The 24321-nt window shown below is 37.1% G+C and overlaps 1 protein-coding gene across 23 annotated transcripts in view; it reads left to right on the forward strand.

The window, feature by feature from the left end:
* ABI3BP (ABI family member 3 binding protein) overlaps positions 1 to 24321 on the forward strand; it is a 234624-nt gene that overhangs the window by 48683 nt on the left and 161620 nt on the right. For all 23 annotated transcript variants that reach the window (XM_055316193.1, XM_055316194.1, XM_055316195.1 and 20 more), the window contains exon 2: positions 14095 to 14274. In XM_055316193.1, the coding sequence (XP_055172168.1) occupies positions 14095 to 14274 (180 nt within the window). The remainder of the gene's footprint in view (positions 1 to 14094; positions 14275 to 24321) is intronic.

Consider the following 24321-nt stretch of genomic DNA (forward strand, 5'->3'; position numbering starts at 1 on the left):
ATGAATGAGAACATACACTGTTTGTCCTTCTCCGGTTACTATGGCCAAGTTCAAAAAGGGTGTTGCCTGAGTTCTTCTCTGGGATTTTGATGGAATCTTGTCTCACATTTAGATCTTTCATCTATTTTGAGTTTATCTTTGTGTATGGTGCAAGAGAGTGGTCCAGTTTCATTCTTCTGCATGTGGATGTCCAATTTTCCCAGCACCATTTATTGAAGAGACTGTCTTTCTTCCAGTGGATCGTCTTTCCTCCTTTATCGTATATTAGTTGAGCATAAAGTTCAGGGTCCACTTCTGGGTTCTCTGTTCTGTTCCATTGATCTATATGTCTGTTTTTGTGCCAGTACCACACTGTCTTGATGAACACAGCTTTGTAGTACAACCTGAAATCTGGCATTGTGATGCCCCCAGATATGGTTTTCTTTTTTTAAAATTCCCCTGGCTGTTTGGGGTCTTTTCTGATTCCACACAAATCTTAAAATAATTTGTTCTAAGTCTCTGAAGAAAGTCCATGGTATTTTGATAGGGATTGCATTATACGTGTAAATTGCCCTGGGTAACATTGACATTTTCACAATATTAATTCTGCCAATCCATGAGCATGGAATATTTTTCCATCTCTTTGTGTCTTCCTCAATTTCTTTCAGAAGTGTTCTGTAGTTTTTAGGGTATATTTTGAGAACCATTTGAATGGTAAATGGTTCTCCAACCTTTTATTCTCAGGTTGTAGGTGTCCTTCTGTCTAAAATGAGTCTCTTGTAGACAGCAAATAGATGTGTCCTGTTTTTTTATCCAGTCTGAAACTCTGCGCCTTTTGATGGGGTCATTAAGCCCATTCACGTTCAGAGTTACTTGAACTTCTTCTTAAAGGGGAGTTTTAAGAGTCCCCCTTAAAATTTCTTGCAGAGCTGGTTTGGAGGTCACATATTCTTTCAGTTCCTGCCTGTCTTGGAAGCTCTTTATCTCTCCTTCCATTTTGAATGAGAGCCTTGCTGGATAAAGTATTCTTGGTTGCATGTTCTTCTCATTTAGGACCCTGAATATATCCTGCCAGCCCTTTCTGGCCTGCCAGGTCTCTGTGGAGAGGTCTGCTGTTACCCTAATATTCCTCCCCATGAAAGTCAGGGACTTCTTGTCTCTTGCTGCTTTAAGGATCTTCTCTTTATCTTTGGAATTTGCAAGCTTCACTATTAGATGTCGAGGTGTTGAACGGTTTTTATTGATTTTAGGGGGGGATCTCTCTATTTCCTGGATCTGAATGCCTGTTTCCCTTCCCAGATTGGGAAAGTTTTCAGCTAGGATTTGTTCAAATACATATTCTGGCCCTCTGTCCCTTTCGGCGCCCTCGGGAACTCCAATTAAACGTAGGTTTTTCTTCCTCAGACTGTCATTTATTTGCCTTAATCTGTCTTCATGGTCCCTTAATTGATTGTCTCTTTTTTCCTCAGTTTCCCTCTTTGCCATTAACTTGTCTTCTATGTCACTCACTCGTTCTTCCACCTCGTTAACCCTCGTCGTTAGGACTTCTAGTTTGGATTGCATCTCATTCAATTGATTTTTAATTTCTGCCTGATTGGATCTAAATTCTGCAGTCATGAAGTCTCGTGAGGCCTTAATGCTTTTTTCTAGAGCCACCAGTAGCTGTAGAATAGTGCTTCTGAATTGGCTTTCTGACATTGAAGTGTAATCCAGATTTTGTAACTCTGTGGGAGAGAGGGCTGTTTCTGATTCTTTCTTTTGAGGTGAGGTTTTCCTTCTAGTCATTTTGCTCAGTGCAGAGTGGCCAGAAACAAGTTGTATTGGAACACGGGGGAGTATCACTGGTCCGTCCAGCTGGTCTTCTGGGGGAGGGGCCTGCTGTGCTGATTCTCAGGTGTTAGCACTTGGGGGAGCTGCTCTGCCCCTGCCTGCTGCAGGGCTCAGCGGGGGTTGTTTACCCCGTGAGGTCTCAGGAGGAACAGCAGCAGTTGCTATGGCAACTCTGGAAGCCTGGATTCAGCCTCCGCAGGAACTACGGGGCTCGGGGCTCTCGGCTCTCGTTCTCTGTCTGCAGGGCCTGGAGGCTCCGGGGCGGGGCCGCTGATCTGCTCAGCTCGGGGCAGGAGCGTCCTTGCTGTCCTGGGCCCTCCCGGCCTCTGCCTGTCCCGGGGGAGGCGGGATCCTGGGCTGTGTCCCGGCGCCCTGTGCTCCGGGGCCTGCGCTGGTGGATTCGCGCTCCCGCCCCGCAGCCCCCTCCGTGGAGCCGCCGCCCGAGCCCCTCCGAGCTGCTCCGGTCGGTCCCGCCGTGCGCGCTGCAGCCCTTAGGGAGCTCGGCGCACTCTCCCGGGGCGCAGGTGTCTGTTAGTGTCCCCGGGAGCCCGAGGGCATCCCCGCCCTCCTGGGTCCTGCCCCAGCTCCCTGCGAGCCCCTTTCCACCCGGGGAGGTTGGTGCAGCTCCTGCTCCTCCGGGACGGGGCTCTCCTGTCCTGGGGACACTCGCCCCGGCCTCAGCCCGGCTCCTCGCGGGGCCCCTCCCCCTCGGAGGCCTTTTGTTTCTTTATCTCTTTTTCCCCGTCTTCCTACCTTGATAGAAGCGCGGACTCTTCTCACTGTAGCATTCCAGCTGGTCTCTCTTTACGTCTCAGGCCGAATTCGTAGATTTTCAGGATGATTTGAAGGTTATCTAGGTAATTTGGTGGGGACAGGTGATTTGGGGACCCTGCTCTTCCGCCATCTTGCCCCTCCCCCAGGATGAGCAATTTTTAAATGACACATTTAAACTTAACACTTTTGTATCAGTGAAAATCACTTTGACACAGGAAAGTCAATATTACACTTTATTGTCAAAGGAGGCTTGTTACTCCCAACTGGTGTTCCATTAGCTAGGAGTAAAAGGGAAAGATATCCAAGATCTTGAGTATCAGTGACCAGTATTTAGCATTCTGGTGAAGATGAAATCATTATATAGTTTTGTCAGCATTTACTATTAATCATTTATCTAAGTCTTAAAAGTTAAACATATATTATAAATAACAGAGTGTATAGTTTTATTTTCCTGGCAAGTGGTATAAGGTAAATAAATATCTGGAGAGAAAAAATATATTTTCCCTTGTTCTCAGAGAAAATTTTATTACACCTTAATCAACATTTTAAAATATACTAAATCAAGAGAGGTTGATACTCTGAAGACACAGGAATATGTAAAAATGTTGATTTTAATAATTATCTGAATAGCACTCAGTAAAAATAAGAGCAAAACTACTAATGCGTCCAATAAAACTGATAAATCTCCAAAACATTATGGGTGTGCAAGAAGCCTTACATAAGTGTGCGTATCATATGATTCAATTTCACTGAAGTCTAGAACAAATAAAAATAATCTATGGTTTAGTAAATATCAGAACAGAAGTTGTTTCTGGGAGGATGGGGTGGAAATGGACATGAGGTAAAGATAATGTAAATCTTGTCTAGGTTTGGATTTCATACACATGGCATTTGGAAAAATCAGCCTTGTGGAGTTAAAGTTTACGTATTTTCTTATACACAATTTTATCTCAAAAGAGAAATGTACTGAATTCTAGTTAATGATATACTCACTGAAGTGTTGAAGAGTGAAGAATACGGAAATAGATTTTGAAATCCATTTACAAATAAGATGGGCTGATGGATGGGTAGAGAGGTAGATAAATATGATGAAAAAGATACAGTAAGATTTACATTATTGTCTCTGTGGTGGCTCTATGGCTGTGCACTGCACAATTCTTGAAACATTTCTCTGTTTGAAATTTGTTATAATAAAATGTTAGCTCATCATAGGTCTAAGTCTATAAATAGATTTGGTTAAAGACTTATAACTGATGCTAGAAGTCAGAGAAACTTTCCAAATATTATTAAATATTTTACATTATGAGGCTCCAGAATTTATAACTCTAGAAAACTCTAATTCACAGTTTGTTCACAGATCAAAATATATGCAAAATTCTCATGATGGGAAATTTAACAGTGTGATAGCTGACTGAGGGCTTTTTTTCTCTGAAATTGTGTATCTGTAAATCTCTTTCAAAAGAAATTGGGCCCATGAATTTTATTTTTGATGCACTGAATTTTAAATGGTCAGAGTTCTCAAACCTGAGTATGCACTGGAATTACTGTTTGGGGTGGAGGCAGCAATCTGTATTTTTAGCAAAGTTTCTGATTCAAGATGTAGAAAGTGGAGTCTGAGAATTTGTACTTCTAGCAAGTTCCCAGGTGAGGCTGATGCCATTATGGAGGGCCAATTCTTTGAAGCATCCTGGCATGGAGTCTATCCTACCTTTCATCAGAAGCACCAATTGCCATCACTCCTTACTTTATATAGCAAGAGGATGTAAGCAGATCAGCTCCAGGCTTTTTGTGGAAAAATCAGAAAAAGAATAAAAAGAAGAAAAAATGAGCTTTGTTAAGTCTCTTAGCCTGTTTGATTTCTTTTTAATTTTATATATATTTAAAATAATAAGAATATATCAATTATCTAAAGTGATAGGAAAAGTATTACAAAGTAGACTTTGAGATCTACTTCCCTACTAGCATTTGGAATCTTTTCACGGAATAAAAACTTTTTTTTTTTTACTAGTTTAGCAAAGCTAAGGGGACACTTTCTTTGTACAGCCTTTATCCCTCTTCCATCAGATTTAGAGTTTCTCTGTTGTAGCCACATTGTACTAACTGTACAAATTTGCTGCACTGAAATCATGGACTTACCCATCTGTTTAATTTACTAGACAGCATAATCTTTGTGATGTGATCATATTTGAATTGGTATCATTAATGCCTAGTATCTAGTAGTGAGTGAATAGATAAAATGAAAAGCAGATGCATGAATATACACATTTCCCGTGGCAGATACAGAATTTGTTTAGATGTTTGTCGTAAACCATGTCACTGCCCCCTTTTCCAAATAGCAAATATGTGGCCATTGGTTGCAGGTGGTTGGCCCCTTCAACATACTCCAGACTTTAAAGGGTGATTTTAGGAGAATTAGATTGAGGGTGTGTATGCAAGTGACAACAGGATGAGATTTTGCCCTAAGAATGAAAGGCTGTTGACTTAAAGGTGGTCTATGAAAAGTAACTTCCCTGCTTGGCTGTTGGTTGGGTTACAAAGTAGGTAAGGAAGCTATTGCTCCTTTGGTAAAACTCTTAGTCCTGCCAAGTGGTGCTGAAATGTCAACATTGGCAGGTTTCAATCTGTCTCATTCAGTCATCCAAAGTCACCAGACGGTGAAGTATTGGCCTGAGGAATCAGGGCACTGGGAATTGTGACCAAGGTGGAAACTGTGGTTGTTTTTGCTGAAATGGAACTCACTTATACAAACAGCTGGGCAAACAGATATAAAGTGCTCCATTAAGGAAGAAAACAAGAAAACATTTTCCCTCTCAGATTTCTAGCAAGATGCCATTTCTTTCTAAATTCAGTAGCAAATATTCTCCAGGTATTTGGTGACCATAATAACCTAATAAAAAGTTTACTAGTTGACACCTGGGAGTTAAGGCTCAATGGGAATTGTTTGGGTGTGGCTCTATCAAGGGAGCTCTTCAGGTGAGCTGGGACTTTTTATTTCCTGCCCTCTGAACGTATGTGTTGCATGCAGGAACATGTCTTCCAGTAGCAAATTCCCCACAAGGCACTGGAGAGAGAACAGGCTATTCTGCTTGCACTGGAGCAGAGATCACGAAATGTTGTAGGTTGAGCTTCCTGTTCACATTGATCATGTATGTGTAAAGTCAAGTTCTGAGTTTCTTTGAAAGTCCCCATTCCCACAGGCTGGCAGCTGTTCATGTAGCTCATGGGACTTTACCACAGCTTTTTTCTGTACTTTTTAAAAAATGACATTTTTTCTGTAGATTTCTAAAAGTTTCACTTTACCTATATCTAAACTATTTTCATCAGGATTTTCCCCTTACATATTTAGATTTGAGTTAATGAAACACAAGTAGGGATGCCTTCTGTTCATCTCTAAATCTGGGCGCTATTAATTGATTGCCTGAATGCCCTAGATCTCTTCATCTGTTCTTATTTAGATTTCTGATTCATCACCTGACTTGTGAATATTGAGCAAAGTAATTTCATTTGTATATTAGAGAGCAGAATGTCCAAGATGTTTGTGGCTGAGCCCCTGTCCTCCTTACACAAGGCATCCCAACACCCATATCGCTTATTACCAGTGTCAGCAGAATCAAGAGGCAGGGAAGATAGAAATCAAAAGCATGAAGTAGGAAGAGTGGGAAGGAGCAGCTTGAGGCCTATGGGAAGAGTTTAGAGGCTTTCAAGTTAGTTACCCTTATCAAATCACCCAGTTTTGTAAGTAGCAACTATTTCTGCATGGTCTTTGTGAGTGTGGGTAATGTGTAAGGCCCTAAATAAAAGTTGGTTTGAATAATGCCATTTAGAGATTTGCAATGCACAACACAACTGTCAGTGGCCTCCCTGTTTCTGGAAGACATGTTGTAAAGCTGCTATACAGTGATTGCACACTAGCTCTTTGCAAGCTCTCGTTAATTATCCACTGAGCCTTGGTAAAACTTCATTCCCAAAGAGTTGGGAAGAGAGTGATAGAGAATCTGTGGGTTTTTGAGAAGGAATTCCATTCTGGAAGCCAGAGATTCAGGATACCATGAGATATATGGGATTGATGATAGATGGAATACAATAAATTGAAATCTTAAAAGGATTTGTCTAGTAAGTACTTTGTGAGTGCTTTTAATTATAATTCTGCTTATCCACCACCACCACAAAGCCATTTCATTCCCTCTACCTGTCTTGTCTGGCTGGCATGCCATCATGTCACTGCAGAATGGGCGATGCCTTCCTTTATCTTCATAACCACCTTGCACAGATTCTCTTCTAATGGAATATTCTACAAGCATCTTGCTATTATAGCACTGCTGGAAGTAGTTTTTTATAATGTCTAATTGTATTTAGTTGATGGAAACACTTAATATTTATTTTCCTTAAAATATTTAACTAAAACTGTCAAGTTTTTTTGGCTATGGAAAGTTTCCACTCATATCACTGGCTTTCAGTTTGTTGTTTTGGGTAAGAAAAGCCATGCTATAGACAACAGACAACACATGTCTATTTAAGGATCAGAAACAATTGAAGATTATTGTATAATTGACTTTGGCCACTCCCTTCACCGTGTGGCTGCCACAGGAAAATCAATGAAACTCCATATGTTTTTTTTTTTTTGTTCCCTTCTAACATATTTTCTTGGATCATGGTACCAGGACAGGGAGTCATTTGAGTGCCTTGCCTATTATAGGATCTCTTTTGGGCTCTCTAGGAATTAAAGCAAATGTTAAATTATTGCCAAGTCCTATGTTAAAATTATGGTTTGTATAACTTAGCATTACAGTTCAATTACATATAATCTCTGCCATCAAATATGGCTTTTGGAAGCTTTTGAACGTGTTGTCAGACAGTAATTGCCCTGTGTAATACATAAACTGAAGATGTGATCATAAAAGCATTGGAATGTTTTCTACTTGCAGTGTATTGTGTAAGAAGAATATAGAACACATTTGAAACTTTGAACTGTCAGTTCTGGGAAGATAATGTCTAAAAAGGACTTGCTGATTTTATATATGAACCATCGGTTGAATGTGTAATAATCTTAGGCACTATTAAAACTACTTGCAAAGTGCTGTAATGGCAAGACAATTGAATGATCTTTCTTTAGAGGAATGTCTTCCATCTCTGAGAAAGGCCTACTACTCAGATGAGGAAAGTCATGCTCATGCTACAGAGGCATGATATCTTGCCAGACGAGAGTTTCAACCATGTTCAATTACATAAGTAATTTGTTTTGTTTTATTGCTGAGTCCTATCCCATTGTATGAATAAGCCATAATGTGTTTATCCATTTGACCATTGATGGCCATTCGGGCTGTTTCCAGTTTGGTGTTGCTTTGAATTATCTGCATACAAGTCTTAGTATAGTGTTATTTTTCCTTTTTTTCTAAAAAAAAAAAAAACTATGAATAAAATTAATAGGTTATTTGGTAGTTGTCCAACAGTTTTCACAAGTGGTTATACCACTTAACATTCACATTCAAAATGTATGAGGGCTCCAGTTTTTCTAAATACTGCCTAACGGTTGTTATTGACTATCTTAATTTTATCCATTTTTGAGTGTGTGGTATCTGTGATTTTTAACTTGCCTTTCCCTAAAGACTAATTATGTTGACCAGGAGGTGGTAAACTAGAACCTGGTGAACAAATCCAGCCAACTGCCAATTTTTACAAGTAAAGTCGACCTTTGAGCAATATGGGTTTGAACTGCACTGGTCCACTTATAAACAGATCCTTTTGATAAATACAGTAAATGTATCTTATACGTGAATGTATCTTCTCTTCCTTAGAATCTTAATGTTTTCTTTTCTCTGGCTAACTTTACTGTAAGAATACAAATACAGAATATACTGTAAGAATATAAATATAGAAAACAAAATATGAGTTAGTTGACTACTTATGTTATCAGTAAAGCTTCCAGTCAGCAGTAGGCTATTAGTGGTTAAGTTTTGGGGAGTCAAAAGTTATATGCATATTTTTTACTGTGTGGTGGGTCAATACCTCTAACCCCCATATTGTTCAAAGGTCAACTATATAGTTTTACTGAAACACAGACATGTCCCTTGGCCTATATAATGTTTGTAGCTACTTTTGTGCTCCAAAGGCAGAGTTGAATAGTTGTGGTAGAGAACATCTGGTCTACAAAGCCTAAAATACTTACTATTTGACCCCTTATGGAAAACATCTGATGATATTGCTGTTGAGCATGTGCTTATGGTTATCACATCTTTTTTAGTGAGGAATCTTTTTAAATCTTTTTCCCTTTTTTAAAAAATATTTTATCTCCTTATTTAGTAGAAAGAATTCTTTTAAACATTCTGGATACAAGTTTTTAAATAGATATATGTATTGGGAATACTTTCTCCCAATCTGTAGTTTGGCTTTTATCTCTCTTGTTCTTTTAAAGTTCAAAACTTTAAAAAACTTGATCCAGTGTGGAGAAAGGGGAACCCTCATGAACTGTTGGGAATGCAAACTGGTGGAGCCACTCTGGAAAACAGTACAAAAATTCCTCAAAAAGTTAAAAATAGAACTACCCTACAACTCAGCAATTGTACTACTAGGTATTTACCCAAAGGATACAAAAATACAGATTTGAAGGGGTGGGTGTACCCTGAAGTTTATAGAAGCATTATCAACATTAGCCAAACTATGGAAAGAGCCCTAGTATCCATCAACTGATGAATGATAAAGAAGATGTAGTATTTATATATGATGGAATACTACTCAGCCATCAAAAAGAATTGCCATTTGCAGTGACATGGATGGAACTAGAGTTTATTATGCTAAGTGAAATAAGTCAGTCAGAGAAAGACAAATACCATATAACTTCACTCATGTAGAATTTAAGAAACAGAACAGATGAGCATAGGGGAAAGGAAGGAAAAATAAAATGAGATAAAAACAGAGAAAGAGGCAAACCATAAGAGACTCTTGACTATAGAGAACAAACTGAGGGTTTCTGAGGAGGAAGTGGGTGGGGGGATGAGCTAAGTGGGTGACGGGCATTAAGGAGGGCACTTACTGTGATGAGCACTGGATGTTAAAGGTAAGTGATGGAACATTAAATTCTACTCCTGAAACCAATATTATACTATATGTTAACTAACTTGAATTTAAATAAAAACTTTAAAAAAATGAATTAGATCAAATTTTAAATTATTTTTTACCAGTTTTTTTAAATCTATGCTTTATCAGTTTTAAAATCTATGCTGTCATATCTGAACTGATGGGAATTAATTACTTTGATATCTTAGAAAATTTGACTTTGTATGAAAAAAGTGACTAAGTTTAGGGGATGGCGGTATAAATGGGATGGGTGTTTAAAAAGGGAAACATTATGGATAATAATAATAATAATAATAAGGTTTATTCTTTTAGTCCTGAAAGAATTGAGTCATTATTTTATTGACATCAGTATTACAGCTATTCTTTGACTTAATATCTTGTAAATTAATGCTGATCTGGTTTATTCCTAAATTTGCTATTTAGAGTATTTCTGATGTCTTCTTTAGTGTTTTGTAACACTTAGAGCACATAAACTAATGATTGCTGCTACACAAATAGATACTTTTTACTTTTAAAAAAGAGCTTTAGTATCAGTTTTCTCTTGAAGCAATTTTATCAACTTGATCAACTACATACCAAACTTTAGGCCACATTCTGAAATATTTTGGAAAGTATAAAAACCTTAGAAAGGTTTTTCACTGATTTTAATGCCACAGGCCATGTATTTACTTTTAAAAATTAAAAGAGACTTAATTCTAATTTTATTCTGAAATATTTTTTTCTTTTAGTATTTTAGGGCACCCTTTTGAACTATTTAGAGATACGCTAGGATATTACAAAAAGAGGATTAGAAACAACTGTCCTAGGTCCAGGGTTCTACTTTACCAGTGTGCAATCTTCTTCTCAGCCATAATGGTGGTGTTTTCCTGGAATATTCACATTCTTTGTCTCACAATTGATTGGCATAGACTTTATTTCTCATACGAGATACAATAAAACACTTTTCCAATACTCTTATTACTCTGTACTTCTGGGCTATTCTGGGTAACATATCTGCCATTTTACTTATAAATGTTTTCCTAGCTAAGCTCATATCATGTTATATTGTCCTTCTATTAATTCTACCTTATATCATTCACCAGAGGCTTTCACATTAACATTGAAAGGTCATTGCCATACATGACTAGTGTTCCAAACAATTGAACTAGAATTACTCAGAATGAAGAATAACTAACTTATCAAAGATTAAAAATTCTTATAAGATGCATAGAGATATACCCCACGATATTGGGGGAAATTGTCCAGTAGTATCAAATTGAATACTAGTCCAAACATTCATTTGAATGAATGATTGACAAACTTAAGCAGATGAAAGAGCAAAAATTGCTTGAACTTTTTGCTGAGCACTGAAGAAGACCAATGGTGTAAATACTGAGTGGCTGAAGTGGTGTAGAGAAGACAAACCAAAGATAGAGGGAATCCATCCTGAGTGACAATGTAAGCATAGGTGAAAGTGCATTGCAGGATGTGAGAAGATTATACTGGCCCAAAAGAAATAAGATATGTTGAGAAGTAACAAAGGAAGTAATGTGTGCCAGGATAATGAAGGGGCTTGAATTTCTAGCTTCAAATAAGGAACTGGGATGACAGTCTCAAAATATTAAGTTTGTGATCCTGCTTTGAGTTAAGATTTGTCTGCGTGCATCTCTCTTTCTCAGAAATTTTAAAAGTTTAGCTCCAGAGGGGAGTATGATTTAGGAATTTTGGAGAAAATGGGTCAGCTAAATGCCAACTCATTCGGAAAGTTACAGGATATTGATGTATTTACTGACATAAATTATTAGCCAAAGGGAGAAAGACTGGAGTCATGAAAATTCCCATGCAGAGGAAATGAGAACACTTCCACCTTTGTTGGTCAGTAATTCTGTTTACAGCCTTCCTTTTCCTCACTTGGTACAGCCATCCTTTCCACTTTCCAAGTGGAAGAGTAATGTGGTACATTAGGCCAAAGTCTATGAGCAAAGGTCTAATTTGATGATGCTGTGACTCTTGGCTCTTAGTCAAATATGAGTACAACCTAAGTACACCAAGATTCCTTATTCTCTGCTTCCCAAAAAGGGGTTGGAAACAGGCCAGCTGTGTTTTGATTTACTGTGGGACCTAATAACCATCTAAGGTAGTGGATTATGCCCTTGACCTAAATTTGTTCCATTCCACTGAGCAGTATAGAGTTATTCTAGGGTTAATCTAGGTACATAACTAAGATGGGAAAATTGGCTTGGACGAAAGCTATGTTATAGCTGAAGTATAAATCCCCTCCTCGAAATCTAGTGAAGGTAGGACAAAACATCACTGGTGAGCATCAATTTGAGCATTACTGTCTGGGGGTTAGCCACTCCTTTACTCCACTGGGTAATGATGATGTTCTCCATAAAAACAGAGCGGGAAGTGCAGCTTGGTGAGAAACTGAGATCCAGTTTTGACCTTGCACTTAACTTGCAGAGTGACAAGAAGACTGGCTGCCCTCAAATGCATTGTTTATGCTATGAGAGAATTACACTAGATGAGTCTTCCTTGGACTTGGATAAGCCCCCCAGTATCTCTGGGTTTCAATTCTGCCACGAATGTGGGAATAGCAATTTGATAATCTAGAACTTTATAGAAATCTCATCAAATTCTTGAAGTACAAAGATCTATGTACATACCTGGAAATAGTAGTATGGGCTGCTGAGGCAAGAGAGTGCTTCCTACAACCTGGTATCCAAGAAGAGGCTATCTGTATTTCGGTATTTTTGCAAAGGCCTATTGGAATTCATTTATGTAGCTATTTTGAGTAAGTCCAGGATAATTTTAACTGGAATGGTACATTTTAATGTGATAACTTTGGAAGCCATACTGTTCTGTTCAGAGGTGTTGACTGGTATTAATGCAATATAAGTCTTCATAAGAAATTGAATGTGGATTACTAAATTAATAAATGCAATCTTTCCGATGGGCAAAATATTTTAAAATTATTAAATCTCTGTGGGATAAAGAAAGAAAATAATTGAGATCTACAATCTTGTATCTAAAGTCCTTGGGGTCAGACATGTTTCAGAATTCAGAAAATCTTTGAATTTTAGAAATGTACTAGGTTGCCTAGACTAGATATTAAGGCGCCTCTTCGGTGGGGGCTTGACCAGCACTCCTTAATTAAACATATTAATATTCCTACAATTAAACATGTGAATAGTTACACAAAATAGTTACACTATTCAGTGAGAGTTGAGAAAGATTTAGTGGCCTCATTATGGTTCAGATTGGGTTTTATTACCAAATTAGTTTAATATGAATTTATACAAAACCTTACAAAGCCATTTTGGACTTCTGTATTGTGGCTAAAAGGTTATGAATGGCTTTTACTAAGTAACCAATTATTGAGCAATTACTATGTGCCTGCTTTAAGACCGTGCCATTTGCGCTAATCTTTGTAACCCATCAAAGTGGACATCGTTATCTAGTATTCATAACTTACAAATCAAGAAATTCAGGGTTGAATATGTTCAGGGACTCACCAGAGGCCCATTGATGATTAAGTTGCAGAGTTGGCTTTTGAAGTCTGCTCCTTCTGGTCCCAAAGACAAAAGACAATGTTGTTTACTCACTGCTTGCTCAAGACTTCTGGTTAGTGTGGTAATCTGCCGCTGTTGCCTACATAGTCATTAAAATTTCAAGGCTTTTTTTTTTTTTTTAAGTTTTCTCTTGTCACGCTGCACAATCTCTCTGGGAAAGTTCATCCAGTGATTATTTAGAAACTGATGACATCCAGATGGATCTGTGTTCTATTTCTGAGCATCACCCTTGATTATTCAACCTCCTGTGGGTCATCTCCATGTAGTTTTCTCACTGACCCTGCAGGACCCAAATAGACCTAAAGATCTTTCTCCTCCAACCATCAACTCTTTCAGAGTTCCTTATTCTCCCTAAAATGACCCCCCCCATCAATGTCCCTTTGGTTCCAGCTCTGTATATAAATTACTAAATCTTGTGGGGATACAGCTGGAGGGCAGCATTGATGAGGCTGGGGGTTTTCAAAGTACAGTAGTTAAATTTACTAATAAGAAATTTCAGATCCTTTGAACATTCACAGACAGTGTATAAAAGGAAGGTTCTGACTCTTGTGGATAAATAAAAGAGCCTTCAATCCCATCCGCCTGCTCAATAATAAACTACCAAATACTAAGCCCTAAGATTTTACTTTTGTGTTCTAGACTGCTTTAGTCTATATTATTTAATTTAGATAGCTTTATTTGATCTATGTTACTTAGTTTGGATTTTTGGATCTCAAAATTACCCGTGTTTTAGCTGTTTGGGTATATGTACTGGAAAATCGAGTAGCTAAGTAGGTAGCATGCCTTCTAGTAACAATACCTCTAGCAACTAACCTTTGCTTCAAATTTGCCCTGGGATGCTAAAGTGGCAAAATAACAGCCCCGCATTTTTTGTTCCCATCTTTAGGTAAAAGGCCAAGCCTGAAAGTCCACATCAATACCACGAGTGACTCCATCCTCTTGAAGTTCCTACGTCCAAATCCAAATGTAAAACTAGAAGGTTTTCTCCTAGGATATGGTAGCAACTTGTCACCAAATCAGTACTTCCCTCTTCCAGCAGAAGGCAAATTCACGGAGGCTGTGGTCGGTAAGAGGTTTGGGTTTCGGGCATGGGAAGAAAAGAGGTAATGGGTGCCACACAGACTAAATCATGAAGGCAAGCACCCTTTCTTCTACATCTTCTACATCTCAGCCAAACCAAATGCCAAAATTACAAACCATCTACATAATTGTTGGGGCCTATAGAGCATAGGTCCTTACATGAAAAAATACAGAATGTGAACTCTTTGTGTGCTGCAGAAATACTCACCTTCATTGCCACTATACCCACAATCCCTGACCATAGAACTTAAATTGCACAAATTAATTGCACAAATGCACAAATGCCTGGTTTAGATCTCTGTAACATAGCCTGTTTATTTGGATTAATGTTTCTCCCTGTTTTGTCTTTATACTCTTCTGGGGTAAAATAACAGCTATAGCTTTCTGGGCAACTCTTCATGAGAAGCTGCCTTTAAAAAAGAGAAGAAAGAGAAGAAAATTTAATTTTTTTTAATTTAAAAAGATTAAAAAAGATTAAGAGCTTTTACAGGTATCATAAAATTTTACATTTTTTTGAAAATGTTTTAGTCCCATTAGCAATGTAGTTTGAGGGTGTAAGCATCTTTAGGCCTCATTCAGAAAAATTATTTGCAAATAAAACCTTTTTTTAAAAAGCATAACTTTTTTTTAAAGGGGAATCATGTATTATGAGTGCCTTCAAAACTTTCTGAACAGTCTCAGAGGAGATTTGTATTTTGCTCCATTGCTAGGATTATTGCTAAAGGGCCTTGCCGTGAGGTTCCCATGTTTAACCCTGTTCACATGAACAGATCTGGCATTCATGCATATATGCAGGGAACATTCAAGATAAATATATTTTTCCCTGCAGCCCCTTGTTCCTCAAAGAGATGTCTGTTATACTTTAAAATCATACAGGGGAGTGACATTATTAATTATATATGTCTAGATTGGATTTTACTAAGATAATTGTGTTAAAGCAAACACATAGTTTGTTGCCAAAAAATGTGATAATTAAGCACTTTTGACAAATGTTATAATACTAACCCTGACCATATAAACTGAAAAGAATTTGAAATTTTGCAAATATTCCCCCACCACATTCACTCTTGACTACAAAAAGTACTTGGACGCTGCATACTTGCCCCACGCACCAACAGGCCTATTGCTCCTTTATTGAGCATTAGAAGTAGTATTTTATTTATGATAGTTTTTCCCCTTGGTTATTTAGATTATTTGGCCAACTGTAAACTTCCTTTCCCTAAGAGGTGAAAGATGAAATCAGATTGCTAGTAAAAAACATGTACAAAAAAGTAAAGAAAATTTCTGATATAAATGGACCAAGCTATCAGTAGCTGAAAGATAAGGGATAATCAAATGGATTCAGTACTTGTTTATTTATTTACTGTTGCTGTCCTTTAAACTTTTTTTTTATTAAGGAAAGTTCAAACATTTAAGGAGAGAAAATATTACAATGACCCTCCTGTTTCATCATGCAACTTGAATATATATCACGGTTTTGCTGATCCTGTTCTATGTACTCTTCACATGTACAATTTTTTCATTAGGGGATTTTTTAAAATTTATTTTTATTTTTTTATTAGGGGATTTTTAAAGCATAACTGGTTATCATATTTTTAAATCTGTGAACCCTTCAATATGATAAATATTTTGAGTAATGTCATGCCTTTATCATATTAAAATAATAATTGTATGATATCATTTAGTACCAAGTCCATATTTAAATTCCTCTGCTGATCTTAAAAATGCCTTCTTGGAGTTCTTTTTTGAATCAGGATCCAAACAAAGTCTACATGTTACATTTGGTTGTTATGTCTCTTAAGTAACTTTTATCCTATAACAATCCTCTCTCTCCTCCCTTTTTAATGTCACTGATTGTCTCAAGTTCTTGGCTTCTATATCCTGGTCTACATTTGCATTTAACTAGTTGCTTCCATTCTGTAATTTTTGACTGGTCCGTCTGTCTTGTATTTTTTCCCATGGAAAAAAAATAGATTTGGAAGCTGTGTTAAATTTGGATTCAGCTTCTTGGGAGAAAGAAGACTTTATAGATGGCATTGTGTATTTCCTAACAACTCACAAAAAGAAGCACATAAATGGCTGGTGTCATACTTTGTGATGTTAAGGCTGTTCGGTGTGTTTAGGTGGTCTCACACTCATCCCTCCACTATAAAATTTGCCATCAAATTTTCACTTAATCAGCAATAAATGGGAAAAGTATTGCCCAGATCCATTATTATGGCAATTTTACTTCTAGATGCATTCTGGATATAATCTGTCATTCTTTCTGTGTTTCTTTTTAGCTGAAATTCTACAATAAAGAATTTATTTTTAAAAAATTTTCCTTACAGAGAGTTTTGGGAAGGACAGGATAACTTCTCATTGTAATACATTGGTGTTCTGATAATCTCCAGTTATAACCTATATAATGTTTTATGATCAACAAGAGTGCATTGACTTTTATATATTTAATGAGGTTTAATCAATATATTATTTATCCAACCCTTATGAGTCTTCTCATTGTCTAGTGTGCATAGGGTTGGCTGTTTACCTTGGTTTACTATTAAACTGTGAATTTCTTGAAGTCAGGGTTTATGTTATTCTTTGGTTATTCATAGCAGAATGATTTACATTGAGTAGATAGGCAGTAAATAATTGTGGCACTGAATTGAATAAACTCAAATCTGTGTCAAATATTTAGGCTGGAGGAGGCCAGGAGAGATTGTCTGGTCTGAGCCCTTGTCATCAGGCAAGAATATATCTTAGCCATCCAGGGTAGGTAAAATATATCACTGTGTATCTTAAAGATCTCTAGGGACAAAGATTCCAAAACTTCTCCTGGAAGGCTATTCCAAGTAGCCTTTTAAAAATTCTTACCTCATCTTTTAGATAAATGTGTTCTTTTTATAATTTCCTTTCTCTTCTAGTATTCTACTGGAAGTGGAAAAAAAAATTCCTTTCACATTTTTCCTTTCCATCTTTCTTTATGCCAAAGAATCTGTGTGCTTCTACTTTTATTACTTCAAAATGGACTTACGTTTCCAAATTAAATGTGATTCTTTGGTTGCTTCAGTTTATTATTTGCAGTCTTTCTTAATGACTGTTTTGTATTAAACAGTCCTAAACTCCTATCAGGTTAGTTTTTGGTTGCTGCTATAACAAATTACCATGGATTTGGTGGCTTAAGACATCACACATTTATTATCAAAAAAAAAAAAAAAGACATCACACATTTATTATCTTACACTTCTGTATGTCAGAAGCCCAGCCTGGCTCTCTCTGGGCTAAAATCAAAGTGTGGGTTCTCTCCTGGAGGCTCTGAGGGAAAAATCTGTTTCCTTGATTTCTGCAGCTTCTAGAGACTGCCACATTCCCCTTCCACCTTCAAGCCAACAAGTGAGTCAAGTGTTTCTCATTCCACATGTCTTTGAATTCATCTTCTGCTTCCCTCTTCTACTTTGAAAGATCCTCGTGATTATATTGAGGCCAGCTGGATAATCCAGGTTGTTCTCCCTGTTTTAAGTCAACTAATTAGCAACCTTATTTATATCTGTAACCTTAATTCTCTTTGTCATGTACCGAACATATTAACGGGTCCTGGGAATTAGGATTTGGGCAGTCTTGGAGGGACCATTTTTCTGCCTGCCACAAACTATACACAGCTGAAATTTGTGTCTCTATTCTTTCTGCCACCAGTTGACTGTATGATTATTCTCAACTCTGTTCATCTGTAACAGCAATAAAGTCTATTTTTCACAGATGTGCTGTGGGTGCATTGTGAATTCATGATTACCAAGTGATGAGTTGAAATCCCTTGAGTGCAAGCAGCTCTACAATAACAAGGAATCATTCCTTTGTGAAAAGAGCATCACTTACAGTCTCTCCTTTTACTCTTTTCTGTAATAAGAAGTTTTAGTAAACTAATAGTTTTCAGTTGCACTGAACTAGACCCAAATGGAGTAACTCATTTTCATCTCCCAGACACTATTAAGTGCCACAATTGGACACACACTTCACTTGTTTGATGTGTTTCAAAGATTCTACTGTTGAGATGAGAAGCTGTGGATCATTCAGAAATAAGTTAGCATTTAGTGACCAGTGGACTAAAACTCTCATGGAATAATCTGTTATAAATATTTCTATATTTATTTTAATACTGGTTTATCTATTGAGAGGCATTTTCAAAACTTACATATGGGTCTTATATGTAAAACTAAATAATAAAATATTCCCTTTTGCTATTTTGAAAAATATGATTTGTATAGAACTTCTGTAAAAAAATGTATTTCAGCAAAATCTTCTAAGATTTTAAATTAATTGGAGCAGTAAAAAAAAAAGTATTATCCTAGGTGACTATGAATAGCCATTAACAACCATGAGAGCCTTGCAATGATGTGATAAAACATGATTCATATTTAGTAGATCTAGGATCCTGTATCCTCTTTTTAAAACCCATACCATGAATGTTCTCATTTCTGGTTTACTCATTCAGGCATTGCTTTGTCATTTTTAAGTTCAGCTGCTAGTAATTTTGCAAATATCCAATAAAGTAAAACGTGAGATTTTTTTTTGACATTGAATCTTTATCGACTCCTACTTTATGATGTTCCCTTGACTGCTAAAGCTACTTTAATTGGTATCACCCGGGAGGGAAAGAGTTGTAGCCCACCAATTATGTTGTGCAAGGTAAGGAGTTATTTTGGTATCCTTACTGCAAGAAAAGCTTGAATTCAAAATAAATCATATAGTCATCACTACCATGGATTCTGACTAAAGTATTAGTCTTCTAACGAGGTGTTAGCACTCAAAGGGATTTAAGAGGACAAATTTCTTGTCCTGTTAGTCAAAACTGCTAACCCTTATACTCACTGTGCTTATAGGGCGGACTTCTCACCTGTAGCCAGGGGCCCCCTCAGCTGCTCTCCCCAGTTGCCATCTTGCTGCTAGCCCTGAAGAGTGATTTCTGAGCTTGCTAGGAAAGTACTAACAGTACTAACTGCTCGGTATATGGTCAACACTGGATGGAGCCTGGCCTAGAATGTTGACATGCATTCTAGGACAGATCCACCTCCACCCAGAGAAGCAGCATGATGTGGGGAAACAGCATGTAGGTACTTTTGAGCCAAACGGATCTGGGTTCAAATTCAATACAACAATCTACGATGGAGTAGTTCTGGGTAAGTCATATAACTTCTCTATTTCATTTTTTTAATATAGAATACAGAATAATCTTTCAGTGGTGTTGTGAAGATTATGAATAAATTATACAAGGCAGTTAATATAAACCCTAGTACAGAGCAGTGGGCTTTATAAATTTTGTCAGTTGCTTTCTTAACATGCCAAATGGTCTTGGATAATTTTAACCTTCCTAAGCTTTGTCCCAATTGCTAATAGTAACTGGGCTCAATCACCACTAAAGTTCGGTCTGCTCAGACTTAGTGCTAAGTTGAAAACCTTGGTCTAAGTGGTAGTCCTGTGGTTTTGTTTTCTGTTTTGTTTTATTGGTGGGGTTGGGGGCAGTCAGGAAAATTATAGAAGTATATTGCTTTAGGAAAGCTGTCAGTAACTAAAAAAAGTAACCAAACTCCTCGCTTTGTCGTACCTTACAAATGTTGTCTTAGAAGGGACAACTCCCAAAACAGATTAAGAAACTAAAGAAGCGGAAAATTAAGACTATGACACAGCACCTTTGGTGCACTCACCTCTTGCCTGTAGTCATGATCACCTTTTAATAATTAAGGGAATTTCCTGTTTGGTGCCCTCTGCTGAATAGAGCCTTCACGTGACTCCTGGAATTCCATTGCTGTGGCCTTGAAAGCAGAATGGGATGATCCTGAAAAGATACAACTGAAAGGATTTGTCATCACTAAATTTTACTTTTCCACTCTCTTACTCTAGTGAAGCAATTTTTAGCAAGAGCATAGTAAACATTTTGACCTGTTCTACTCAATATAGGTCAAAATAAAAGCATGACACTCAAGCAGTTACTAGACTGAGGGTAATTTTATCTCAGCAAGTTCAGATCAAAATTTTTAAGATTTTATTTATTCATGAGAGACACAGAAAGAGAGGCAGAGACACAGGCAGAGGGAGAAGCAGGCTCCATGCAGGGAGCCCGACGTGGGACTCCATCCCGGGTCTCCAGGATCAGGCCCTGGGCTGCAGGCGGCGCTAAATCGCTGAGCCACCTGGCTGCCCGCAGATCAAAATTTAATCATCAGTTTTTTATTCTGAAATTTCTCACTGTCTTTTATTTAACAGGGGAAAATCAATTATAAAAATTTGAATAAAGTTAGTTATAATGATCCAGAACAATATATATAGCATGGTTAAGCTACTACTTATATTCCTGTAGATTATGAATACTCCCCTATACGTTTGTGATTTTTTTAAATTTAGGTATAATTGATGTATTAGGTTCAGGTGTAAAACAGTGATTTGGTGTTTTATATAGTGAGAAATTATCACAATAAGTCTAGTTAATATCTGTCATCATACAGTTACAGAAATATTTTTTTCCTTAGAATTTTTAAGGTCTCTCTCAACAACTTTGAAATATGCAGTACATTGTTAACTATAGTCACCATGCTGTACGTTATATTCCCATGACTTACAACTGGAAGTTTATTGTATCTTTTGATCCCTTTTACTCATTTGGTTTCCCTTGGTCCCCCCAGCAGCCACCAATCCGTTCTCTAAATCTGAGCTTGGTTTTGTTTTTGTTTGCTTTAGATATATCTAAACATATAAATGATACCATTTAGGATTTGTTTTTCCTGTGTTACTTACTTCACTTTGCATAATGCCTTCAAGGTCCATCCAGGTTGTTGCAAATGGCAAAATTTCATTCCTTTTTTATGGCTGAATAATATTCTTATGAGAGAAGGTGTGTTTCCATTCACTGATGCACATTTAGATTGTTGCCGAGTTTTGGCTATTGTAAATAATGCTGCAGTGAGCATGGGGATGCATATATCTTTTTGAGTTAGTGTTTTCATTTTCTTCAGATAAATACCGAGAAGTGGAATTGTTGGATCACATGGTAGCTCTATTTTTAACGTTTGAGGAATCTCCATCCTATTTTGCACAGCAACTGCATCGATTACATCCTTGCCAACAGTGCATGAGGGTTCTTTTTTCTCCGCATCCTCACCAACACTTATTTCTTGCCTTTTTGATGCTACCCATCCTGACTGTTGTGAGGTGATTTCTCATTATAGTATGGAATTTCATTCCCCTGATGATTGGTGATACTTAACGTCTATTCATGTGTCTCTTGGCCTTCTGTATGTCTTTTTTTGAAAAATATCCATTCAAGTCTTCTATCCATTTTTAAATGGATTGTTTTTGCTGCTGAGTTATTTATATATTTTGGTTATTAACCCCTTATCAGATACATGACTTACAAATATTTCTCTCATTTAGTAGCTTGTCCTTTCATTTTGTTGATGGTTTCCTCCGCTGTACAGAAGCTTTTTAGTTTGAGGTAGTCCATCTGTTTATTTTTGTTTTTGTTGTCTTTGCTTTTGACATCAAATCCAAAAAATTGTTGCCAAGACAAATGTCAGAGTTTACTGTCTATCTTTACTGCTAGTTTTATGGTTTCAGGGCTCATGTTCAAGTCTTTAATCCATTTGAGTTAATTTTTGTGAGATAGTGATCAAATTTCATCCTTTTGGATGTGGCTATCCCATATCCAAAAATCCAGTTTTCCCAACACCACTTGTTGAAGAAACTGTCCCTTCCCTATTGTGTATTCTTGACTCCCTTGTCATAAATTGTGTATGTGTGGGTTTATTTTGGGGCTGTGATTCTGTTCCACTGATCTTATGTCTGTGTGTTTATGCAAATACCATACCGTTTTGCTTACTATAACTTTGTAATGCAACAAGGGTACATGAAACAAGGGTACATGATACTTCCAGCTTTGTTTTTCTTAAGATTGCTTTAGCTATTTGGGGTCTTCTGTGGTTCTACACAAATATTACAATTGTTCAACCCCCTCTACACATTCTACCCTTAATTTTTACATTTGTATAGAAAGAAGAAAGGCACTTTTCTTTTTTCTTTCATCATTGCAAACTTTAGAATTTCAATGTTTTTTTTTTCAGTATCTTTCTCATAAAAATGTTTAAGCATGCTCTACTCATTTTTATGGAAGTGGGATGAAATGTAAGGTAGTGGAAAATGCCATTTATTACACTGAAAATAAATATATCACCTTAATGACAAAAACAAGTGAACTTTTATTCTAAGTGTCACAAGGAAAGTGGTGGTGGATTCACTGAAGAAAAATACCTGAAAAGAAAGGTTGAAAATAACTGAAGGAATTATAGAGGGAATTAATTAAGTTGACAAATAGTGAAAGAGGAGCAGGATAAGCTAATGGCAGGAAAAGATAAAGAGCCAGCTATTACAGCCAGCTCAGTCCCTCTCTTTCTTGGCAGGTACTTAAGGATTAATGATTTTAAACAAGAGGGTATGAGGGGAGACAGCAAAGTAGCAGCCAGCAATGATTTCAAGGCAGTCCTCCAATGCACATTGGGATGCTGATTATGCGGGGATGGTCAGTCTTATTAGTTCACTTTTACACATAAGGAAGTGAATCTCTGAGTTTTAAGCAAACTTTCTAAACTTACTTACTCAGCTAGTAAATGACAGGTCCAAGATTTGAACCCAGGGAGTCTGGCTCTAGAAACTGAGCTCTGAAACACTCTACTTCCTCTACAACTTTGAGAACTTTATCTGTTCTTCTATAGTAGATCGTCTATGGACGTCTACTATGGACGTCTATGGAGCCCCTCATATGTTGCTTCTATAATGACTTTCAAACAAATAGGGGGAAAAAAAGCCATATGTTCTAGAAGGAGCCATTGGCTACCTAATGAATTAAGTTAAATGATTTAAATGAGTTAAAGTACATAAAGCACCTGCTGTGTCCTTAAAACTTGTTCTCCCCAACCTGTTCCACCACCATCACTATCTCTTTTTGTTATGAGCTCCCCATCTGTTAAGTCCTACCTTCTCTGTTCCCTGATAAGCCATTTCTGGCCATGGCAGTCAACATTTATGTCCCTTTCTATGTATATCCTAGAGGCTAAGTATTTTCTTTTACCATCATTCTTAATAAATGGCTATTTATTTTTATTTTTGGGTATCTTGTCTGCTCCCATGTTCCATCCAGATAGAAAACCCCTAGGAGTTAAGAACCCTAGGGCTTTCCCTTTTTACCTCCAGTGTCCTCACTGGCAGGTAAAAAGGGAATGAATGAATGGCAGAAAGGCAAGGGAAAGGCCCAAAAAGTCTAAAACTGGTGGGTCATATTTAAGATGGATTTTCCTCTTTTGTTTAGAACTATTTTCAGAATGTCATCTAATTCCTACTTAGTTGTTTCTCTGGAAATGGTTTTCCCACTTGGGAAGTATTTGGCTTTGAATCTTTAAGATTAATCCAAAATTTTCAAAAAAAAAAAAAAAAAGGAATCTCTCAATCACAATCACTTGATTTTTCTTCTGAGGTACAAAATTTAGCCGGACTTAAGTAAGCTTCAATTTTAAAGAAATTGGCCTAGCGGGTATCAATTTCTTAATAAATATGAAGCCATCATTTAACCAATTTGCCATGAGTTGACACCAGAAATTTCATAATAGATGACCATCTCCCCATGTTTTGATACAGATAACATCTTTTCAAAGTTCTATTTTTCTGTTGGATTTAACTATAATGTTCTCATGGTCTTCCTGACCTCACCAAACAACAGATAAACCGTCTCCAAGTTTCTTTTCTTGGAAATATAATAAAAAGAATTTATAATATTTCAATATAAAGCATGACAATTTTTTTTCAGATGTATCGCACAATTCACTGAGCTTGAAATCTAACTTAAAAAAATTAATTCCTGGGACTCCTGGGTGGCTCCATGGTTTAGCACCTGCCTTCGGCCCTGGGCATGATCCTGAATTCCTGGGATTGAATCCCATATCAGGCTTCCTACATGCAGTCTGCTTCTCCCTCTGCCTGTGTCTCTACCTCACTGTGTCTCTCATGAATAAAT

The sequence above is a fragment of the Nyctereutes procyonoides genome, unplaced genomic scaffold (genome assembly GCF_905146905.1).
Source record: "Nyctereutes procyonoides isolate TBG_1078 unplaced genomic scaffold, NYPRO_anot_genome, whole genome shotgun sequence".
NCBI classification, from domain to species: Eukaryota; Metazoa; Chordata; class Mammalia; order Carnivora; family Canidae; genus Nyctereutes; species Nyctereutes procyonoides.